At 38.1% G+C, this 10,239-nt stretch overlaps 1 protein-coding gene across 1 annotated transcript; it reads left to right on the forward strand.

Moving 5' to 3' along the window:
• The first annotated feature begins 9,016 nt into the window (after positions 1 to 9,016).
• LOC117077726 (inosine-5'-monophosphate dehydrogenase 1-like) lies at positions 9,017 to 9,619 on the forward strand. The gene has a single exon (XM_033201380.1). The coding sequence runs from the start codon at positions 9,145 to 9,147 to the stop codon at positions 9,544 to 9,546; it is 402 nt and encodes a 133-aa protein (XP_033057271.1). The 5' UTR covers positions 9,017 to 9,144; the 3' UTR covers positions 9,547 to 9,619.
• The last annotated feature ends 620 nt before the right edge of the window (positions 9,620 to 10,239 follow it).

Consider the following 10,239-nt stretch of genomic DNA (forward strand, 5'->3'; position numbering starts at 1 on the left):
AAGTAGATGAAAAATATAAATAATAGACTATAAGAATAATATGCAACAATTGTATACATAGTATAATATAAACTCTAAAAAATAAACAAAAATAAGCAAACATCTATGAATAGGAAAAAACTAAAGACCAGAAGACAGTATACCATAATATTAAATGAAATTATGTTTGACAGAAGTATGAGTCATTTCTTCATTTATCTGTATTTTGCACGTTTAGTGAGAAATCATTAGTTTCCAAATATGTTGACATTTTATATAAACTTAAATTTTAATAATTATATTGCCACATTGTAATAAAAAAAGATATGATACACAGTGAAAATAACCATCAGAATGGTGAAAGAAATTCTCACTGTATCGATAAGTACATTGTTTATAAATGAACTAGACAACTACACTAAAAGGTAGATATTATCAGACTGAATACAAGATATACACCTGAGATTCAAGGACATAAGTAGGTTGAAAGTGAAAGATGGAAAAGATACATTATGCAAACAGTAACCATAAGAGGTCTGAAGTGGCTACATTAATATCAAAATAGTAAACTAAACTCAAGAAATATTACTGGAGACATTTTGATAAGGAGGCAATACATCTAGAATAATAAATGTTATATAAGAACTGACCTCCAAAATAAACAGATGAAACAAATTCACCAATAGTAGAGATTTCATTTAAAAAATCCTATTTATAATATCATTAAAAAATACTTTAGGAATAAATTTAACCAAAGAGGTGAAAGACTTATATGCTGAAAACTATAAAACATCATGAAAGAAATTGAAGAAGACAAATAAATGGAAAGAGATCTTGTGCATGTGAATCAGAAGAATGAATATTGTTAAAATGTTCATACTATTCAAAGCAATATACTTATTTAATGCAATCTCTATCAAAATCCTGATGGCATTCTTCATAGAAATAGAAAACAATCCTAAAATTTGTAAAGAAAAAGAGAAAAACAAAACTGGAGGCATCACACTTCCTGATTTAAAATTACATTACAAAGCTATACTAATGAAAATAGTATGGTACTGGCATAAAGACAGACACATAGATGAATGGAACAGAATAGTCCAGAAATAAATCCAAACATACTTGATTAACTAATTCTCAACAAGGGCACCAAGAGAACATAATGGGGAAGGGATGATCTCTTCAGTAAATTGTGCTGGGGAAACTGGATTTTCACATGCAAAAAAATGAAATTGGACCCTTTTGCCATGCACAAAAATCAGCTTAAAATGGATAAATGATCTAAACATAAGACCTGAAACCATAAAAGTCCTAGAAGATAACATAAGGAAAAAACTTCTTGATACGGCCTTGGCAATAATTTTTTGGACATCACACCAAAAGCTTGGGCTACAAAAGCAAAAATAAATAAATGGAGCTATATCAAACTAAAATGCTTCTGTACAGCAAAGGAAACAAATAAGAAAATGAAAAGGCAACCTACAGATGGAGAAAAAATATTTACAAACCGTATCTCTGCTGAGGGGCTAATATCTAAACTTCATAAAGAACTTACACAACTCAATAGCAAGAAAACATATAAGCTGATATAAAAGGGCAAAGGACCTGTTTCTCCAAAGATGACATAAACATGGCTAACAGGTATATGAAAAGATGTTCAACACCACTAATTATCAGGGAAATCAAAGCTACTACGAGTTACCACCTCACATCAATTAGGATAGCTGTTATCAAAAAGACAAGAGGTAAGTATTGGCAAGTGTGTGGAGAAAAGGGAACCCTTGTACACTTTGAGTGGGAATGTAGATTGTTGCAGCCATTATGGAAAACAGTATAGAAGTTCATAAACAAAAATAGAAGTACTATATGACCCGGAAATCCCCTTTCTGGTTATGTACTCAAATGAAATCCCTGCAAAGATATCTGCACTCCCATGTTCTTTGTGGCATTATTCACAACAGCCAAGATTTGGAAACAACCTAAGTGTCTGTCAGTGGATGAATGAATAAAGAAAATGTGTTATATATACTTGCACAGTGGAATATTATTCAGCCTTAAAAAAGGAGGGATCCTGGCCAGGCACAGTGGCTCACGCCTGTAATCTCAGCACTTTGGGAGCCGAGGTGGGCAGATCACAAGATCAGGAGTCCAAGAGCAGCCTGGCCAACATAGTGAAACCCCCGTCTCTACTAAAAATATAAAAAGAAATTAGCTGGGCTTGGTGCTGGGCACCTGTAGACCCAGCTACTTGGGAGGCTGAGGCAGGAGAATTTCTTGAACCTGAGAGGCAGAGGTTGCAGTGAGTCAAGATCGTGCCACTGCACTCCAGTCTGGACAACACAGCGAGACTGTCTTAAAAAAAAAAAAAGAGGGATCCTGCTGTTTGCCACAGTATGGATGAACCTGGAAGATATTAGGCTAAGAGAAATAAACCAGACACAGAAAGAAAAATATTGTATGATCTCATTAATATACAGAATCTTTAAAAAATTGCAAGTATACAGAGATACAGACTAAACAGTGGTTATTAGGAGAAAGGTGGGAAGAGAGAAAATGGAAGATATAGTTCAAATGGTATAACGCTGTAGGATGAATAAGTCTAGAGATCTAATGTACAAAATGAGGACTATAGCTGATAATTGTGTATTGCACTGGAGATGTTTGCTAAATGAGTAGACCATAGCTGCTCTTGCCACACAAAATGTGAGTGCCACACACTACATGAGATGATGGATATGTTAATTTGCTTTACTATAGGAACCATTTTACTATCTATATGTATTTTGCAAAATCATATTATATACTTTAAATATACACAATAAGAATTATTTTAAAAATTTCAGTGACCCACTTTCAATAATTGATAAAACAAAGACTTTAACAACACTATCAATTAACTGATATTTATAAAACACTCCACTGAATGACTTCAGAGTACCCATTCTTTTCAAGTGCACGTGTAACATTCTCCAGGATAGACTATGTAATAGAACCCAAAACAAGTCTCAATAAAATTTGTAAGAAGTTTGTAATTGTACAAAGCATGTGCTCTGACCACAATGGAATTTAGAGATCTGTAAGAGAAAGAAACCTGAGAAAACATCAAATATTTGGAAATTAAACAACACACTTCAGAATAACCCATGAGTCGAAGAAATCACAAGGGAAATTAAGTTTTACTGAATGAAAACAAACACACAACATCAAAATCTATGGGATATAGCTAAAGTAGTACTTAGAAATAAATATAACTTTGATACCTATATCAGAAAAGAAGAAAAGACAAATAAAAAATATAAGCTTCCACCTTAAGAAACTAGAAAACAAAGAGCAAGCTAAGCCCAAGACAAGCAACAGGAATAAAATAATAAATATTAGAGCAGAAAAACAATAGGTAAAAAATTTTAATCCCTAAAAGATTTTTATTTCAAAAGATCAACAAAATTGACAAACCCTTAACTAGACCAAGAAAACATTACTAATTACCAAAATCAAGAATGAAAGAGGAGTAAAGCACCAAAAAACTCCATGTGATCTTCTCAATAAAGTAGGAAGAGCCAGCAAAGGAGACTGGGATAAGAGAAACCAGAAACCAAGAGAGAATGTATTTCAATAATGAGAGAGTGGTCAACTGGTTGAGTGTTGCTAATTCCTATAAAAGAAAAGGAGAATTGACCTTTGGATTAGGCCATGTGGAGTTTGTTGACAACCTTAGGAAGTATTTTGAGAAAACAGCGTAAATAAAAAATCTAATTGTAATGACTTGGAACAGAACTCATTGTAAGAAGTGAAGAAGTGGAAAAAATGAATACAGACAACTCTTCCAAGGGGTTTTGTTTAAATTAAGGACAGCAGAGATTTGGAGTAGTAGGGAGAGAGATGAGACGCCTAAGGGAAGTTATTTTTGTCTTTTAAGATGGGAGATATGGTATGTATAGACTGAGGAGTAATTGAAAGTTAAAAGGGGGAAAAGTTGGTGATGCAAGAGAGAGTAGATACCTGCAGGCACAAAGTCCTTGAGAAGGCAGGAGGGGATGAGATGTAGTTCAAAAGTAAAGCATGTCAGGAACTCTGAAGGGTCTGAGATTTTATTGTATTTGTAAGCCAACAAGTTAGCCTGCCACTATTTCATGGATGCTCAGCAAACGGGAAACTCCTGGGTCAAAGACAAAGGCTTTGATTTCTCACACCACCAGTTCCCTGCACCCCAATTCCTCAGATCAATGTGAAGAGGGCCAGGTGACACCTGCATATGCAATGAGTTGCATTACAAGTGAGGAAGTCTGAACTTAGGGAACCTGAATCTTTTATATTAGATAATAAAGGTGTGTGCCCTTTGCTCCAGACACATTGTTTTTATTATATTGAACAGTAAACATTCTTGCTATTTGTTCCAGAGGGAGACATTATCTCTATCTTCCAGGGCTATGAAACATTCAGTCCTTGATTACATAGTCTGGAGCAAGGAAATGTGAGAGACTCTTAGAGAACTGTCTCTCAACAGAGTTTAGCCTTTAGTAAGAGCTAAATACTAAATTTAGCACCATTTTAAATGGTGGAGGTTGAGGGGTGGGGAAGATAGATTGTTGGAAAAGATTCTAGTACCTCTTTTTTGCTTACTTTTATTTTTTTCCTAGCAAATCAATAGATGAAAGTATCAGGTAAAATTGAGGAGTGGGCATCAAGCGTATATGGTTTAAAGAGAGATAAAGCTGTCTAGAAAAGGAGAGGGTTGGCCAAGGAAATGTAGAATTATTGAGCACTGCCGAGGACACTCCTATAGTTTGTGATCATAAATTTAACCAGTCAGCACAATTGTGACTGTTTTATCCGGTTCATATCATGCTTTAGTGCAGTGAAAGATCAAGCAGAGAGTTCGCTTTAGCCAAGACTGGAATATTTTTTTTTAGGACAGTATGATGGAGAAAGAATGTGGTAAGGGCCTTAGGGGTATACACTGACAAACCCTTAACTAGGATGATTACAGTAATGGACCATGGAATCTAGGCTGGATAAAGAGGAGAGTGAGGAAAGGAAGGCCCGTGAAAAATTGATGAGGCCAAAGGATCAGAGTTCCTGATGGGATTAAAGAAGAGTTAGAGTGGGTATATTAGAATAAGTGAACTAGGAAGACAGAAGGAGGTAGTCAAATAATGGAATGCCTAAAATCAAGGTTTTAGAGTAATAGTACATGAGCATGGAAGTGGGTAGCTAAGGTGGAGTGGAGAAAAAGATCATGAGAGGTGAGGAGTCAAGAAACTGAGTGACCAGAGTGTCAGATGTATCATTTAATGCTTGTTGAAGTCACCAAGAATAACAAGTCACAGTGGAAAGACAGGGACCTGTATGCTAAAATTTTGAATGAATGAGAGGAAATGACTGAAAGGTCAGCAGATGATTGCAACATAGAGGGGGTGGCAGGTGCCATGGACTGATGACAAACTATTCCTTTATTTAATAAATATTTATTTACATGTGGCCAACTAATTACTGTGGGAAGAACAACTTATCACATCCTCAAGGATTACATACTAATTGGAAGATAATATACTCCTCCATCAAAAGCGAAACAGTAAGGCAAACATTGCAGTGTAGTGAGGCAGAAAGACCACTTGCCTAAGGGTCAGAAAATCCGATTTCTATTATAAGTTCCAGGTTTGTCAATAATTAACTGTGAGCCTGGGTAAATCAATTAACATCAGGCCTCAGTTTCCACATTTGGATGCAGATGAGATGATTCTCAAGCTTCCGCAGAGCATAACATTTCATAATTCTATGAAATAAAATAATAGCTATTTCACACAGAAACTGGGGAGAATAAATAAGCACAGCTGTCCAGATTTTACAGACAGAAGAATGTGAACCATGAAGGACTACATAATTTGTCCAGCATCAGAATATAAAGTCAGGTTCATTGTTGTTTGTGTTAGATCATATAATGCAGAGCAAATGGCCTAATCTGTGTTTGTTTTTGTCCACTTTCCTAAATTTGTGTTTGTCTTTCCATTATCTCTACTTGGTTCTAGCTAGGTCACAATTGCTTATGTCAAAGGAACAAAGAAAATACCACAAGAATCCATAACTATAACAATGTTGTTTAACACAACTTTGAATACATTTTTACAGGAAGCAAAGAAGTGTGTTGCCCTCTAGGAAATGTGTGTTGCTCTGATGTAATTAGGTTGACATACGTTTCCCTGGTAGCCAATATAAGGAATGGGTCCACTGACCCTTGACATCAGGAAATTTTGGGGTTGGATTAGATGTCAAGGTTGGGGAGGATATTATTTGGGTAAAGGGGTTCATTAACAGTTTTTCCACTATAATGAATTTTTCGTTTATAGCTGTGATGTTACTCCCATATTTTTGAACACGTACAAGCATATTCAGTGATACTTTGAGATCCAACTATATGCTAAGTACTTACTGTAAGGCCTAGTGGCATTGTGGAGAGCAGGATAGCTAAGGTATCTGTCCTATCTCCTTTTGTTAATATATACTGAATGGCGAAGATAGACGTGAACAAGAAAATGAATAAATAAGATACTTTTTCAGAGCATGATCAACGTTATGAAGAATATGAAACAGAGTAACAAGATGTCTCTTACCATGTTTTACATTTCCCCCATTTAGAAAATAAGTACCACAAGAGTTAGGACCTTGTCTGTTATATTTATCAGTGTACCCACTGTGCCTTGGTTAGTGAGTTTTGGCTGTGGGCTTCTTTAGATAGGGGAGTCAGGAAAGGTATCTCTGTAAGGTGCCCTGAATGCCGAGAACTAGAAAATAAGGAGTTTTCAGCCAAAGATCTGGAGAAGAGCAATGTAAAATTCCTAAGGAAGCAACAAGTTCAGCATGCTTAAGAAACATAAGAAAGGTCAGTGTGGCTGGAAAATTGTAAGGTTAGAAGTTTGAATTTTAATTTAATTACTATGATAAGTCATTATAGGTTTTTTTTTTTCTTTTCTTTTCTTTTCTGGCCATGTTTTCTTCCTCTAATTTTATTTCCTTTTTTTTCTAAAGAGTTTTAGTCAGGGATTTTAAATGACTGTATATTTATCTTTAAAAGTTTCCCCATACAGTTTTGTAGGGAATAGAGTGAGAATAGCACGAGGGGAAGCAAGAGATCAGTTAGGAGATGAGTGTTGATGGTGGACTGGTGCAGGGGAAGAAGTATTGAGCAGTAATTGAGTTTGAGATGTATTCTAGTAGGCTGGGTGTGGTGGTGCTTTGGGAGGCCCAGGTGGAAGGATAGCTTGAGGCTAGGAGTTTGACAGTTTGAGAGATATATTCAAAAGATAGAACAACAGGATTGTTCAGCTGTTGTTCTTCAACTGTTGTTCAACAGCTGATTGATTGGATACCGAGTGAGAGAAAAAACACGAAAGACTCCATTGCTTTGGTCTGAGTAATTTGGTGGTAGTAGTTCCACTAACAAGGAAACTGGGAGAGGAGCAGAGTTTTTCTACAGAGAATCAAGCGGTTAATTTTATCCACGTGAAGCTTACAGTGCCTGTTAGATCTCCAAATGGATGTGTAGATAAAATGGTTGATACGAGTATAGCAAGATGTCAGAACTGAAGATATTACCCTTCTGTGAGTCACTGGCATTTAGATGCTATGTAAAGCCACAAGACTGAGTGAGCTCATCAAGAGAGAGCATGTCGATACGAGCAGCAAGGACTAACCCTTGAACATTTTTGCCTTTGAAAAATACAATATTTTATAGACTAGAAGTACATTATTTACCAGGTAAATCAGCCAGTTTTAAAAACCCACTTTGTCTTCCTTTCTCAGCAAGTAGCGGGAGGCCATCTTAGAAGGAAGCTATCCTGGTGAGAAGCTCTAATCACACAGCAGCCTCTAGGACTTGCCAGTATGTCATCAGATACACAACGAAAGGCTCTGGTTCCCCTAGGCCTCTGTCTCTCATCATAAGTCTTCCCTGACTCCCCCAGGCCACAGTGATCCCTCCTTCTCCTAACGCTTCTTCCTCATTACTTTCTGGACCTTTACAGACATTCCTCCTGGTGGTGTAGCTACTTATGCAGAACAGATGCTCTAATATGTGTTTGTTTACCTCTATTTATACAAAGTTTGTATTTGTCTTCTTGTTATCTCTAACTAGGCAATGATTGCCTTTTACCCCCACTTTCAACAACATTATAATTTCCTCAAGGGCAGGATATTCTTATGTATCTTTCTATCCCTTACCATGTTCTGTATTTCCCCATTTGGAATGTAAATACCACAAGAGCTAGGATTTGTCTGTTATGTTCATCACTGTACTCTTTGAGTCTGAAACAGTATTCTTGAATAAACACAGATAGAATGGAGGAATATAAAAGCTGCTGATAGTTGTCTAGATAGATGATTAAGTGCCCTGCCTAAAAGCAAGACTTTCACCCTTTTCCTTGGTAGACATAACCTCCACTTTTGGTCCCTTTTTTAACACCACCCTATGCAGAAGTGTTTTACTTCATATCATCTTTATGGACTCTTTCCACAGTTTCTGCTGATACTCAAGTACATAAGAATAGGACATATATTTATGGTCTATATAATGCATATATGTAATTGGGATCTGTGGTAGATTGTCTGCAAAGATGACCATCTACAGTTTCTTTCATCTTTGTATGTGTACATTGCACAGACATGAGCTACTGTGCCCAGCCGTTTAACTTATTTTTTAAAGAAAAGATAAAATATAAAAACTTTAGGCCAGGCGTGATGGCTCACACCTATAATCCCAGCACTTTGGGAGGCTGAGGTGGGTGGATCACCTGAGGTCAGGAGTTTGAGACCAGCCTGGCCAACATGGTGAAACCCCATCTCCACTAAAAATACAAAAATTAGCCAGGCATGGTGGCAGATGCCTGTAATCCTAGCTACTTGGGAGGCTGAGGTAGGAGAATCACTTGAACCTGGGAGGTAGAAGTTGCAGTGAGCCAAGATTGTGCCATTGCACTCCAGACTGGGCGACCGTGAGAGACTGTCTCACACACACACAAAAAAACCTTTAAAAGAAGTTATTACCTTAAGAAGAGAGAGGGGATTGGGTAAATGATAACACAGAAATATAATCGTAAAACTCTAGACTGCCCACGTCCCCGGCCCGCCCAGCCTGCAGCAGCAGCAACAGCAGCAGCGGCCTCGTAGGTGTTTATGTCGGGTCTCGGGGTCTTGCAGCAGCATCCGGACTACCTGATCAGCGGCAGCACCAGCTGTGTGCCCAAGGATGGGCTCACTGTGCAGCAGCTCTTCGCCAGCACCGACGGCCTCACCTACAAGGACTTCCTGATTTTCCCAGGATTCATAGACTTTATAGCTGATGAGGTGGACCTGACCTCAGCCCTGACCCGGAAGGTCACGCTGAAGACGCAGCTGATCTCCTCCCCCATGGACACTGTGACAGAGGCTGACATGGCCATCGCGATGGCTCTCATGGGAGGTATCGGTTTCATTCACCACAAGGGCACCCCAGAGTTTCAGGCCAAGGAGGTGCAGAAGATCAAGAAGTTTGAACAGGCAGGCCATGGTGCTGAGCCCCTCGCACACTGTGGGTGATTTGACCTTCCAGATTCTGAGCTCAAGCAGTCCTCGCACTTCAGCCTTCCAAGTAGCTAGAACTATGGATGTGTGCCACTATGTACAGCTAATTTTATTATATTTTTGTAGAGACAGGGTCTCACTATGTTACCCAGGCTGGTCTCAAACTCCTAGGCTCAGACCATCCTCCTGTTTTGGCCTCCAAAGTGCTAGAATTATAGGCGTGAGACACCATGCCCAGCCTTAAGACTTATTTTTTGAGTGACTACTTTTAGAGCTGCTGGTATTAGGGAAATAGTGCTGCAAGCTAACAGGAGTCTACAGCCGTGCAGCACACAACTGTCAACATGCATGCCCAGATGCTTACAGTACCATGGAATAACAGGGCCATAATTGAGGTCTTTGAAAGGACATAGAAAGGGCCTGTTGCTCTTCCCATAGCAGGAGATGAGAGGAGAAATCTTGAAAGGGGATGTTAGGGCCTGTTAAGATGCTGGTTCTGGGGAAAGAATACCAGCAGACTGGGTATAGCTTATTTTGGAGGGAAGATGTAATCTGATGCTTTTTAGGTTACAAACATCTTTCATTTTCAAATACTTGTTATCTCTTCTCTGAACCAAAATGAATGACCTGTATCAGTGGTTCTCAAAGTGTGATCCCTGGATCAGCAGCATCACCGTTCCCAGGAAACTGGCTAATGCAACTGCTTGA

This window comes from Trachypithecus francoisi, unplaced genomic scaffold (assembly GCF_009764315.1).
Source record: "Trachypithecus francoisi isolate TF-2019V2 unplaced genomic scaffold, Tfra_2.0 Lachesis_group0, whole genome shotgun sequence".
NCBI classification, from domain to species: Eukaryota; Metazoa; Chordata; class Mammalia; order Primates; family Cercopithecidae; genus Trachypithecus; species Trachypithecus francoisi.

What these genes read in the sequence shown, in the direction of transcription:
- LOC117077726 (XM_033201380.1), top strand. Translation starts at nt 9,145, where the DNA reads ATGTCGGGTCTCGGGGTCTTGCAGCAGCATCCGGACTACCTGATCAGC.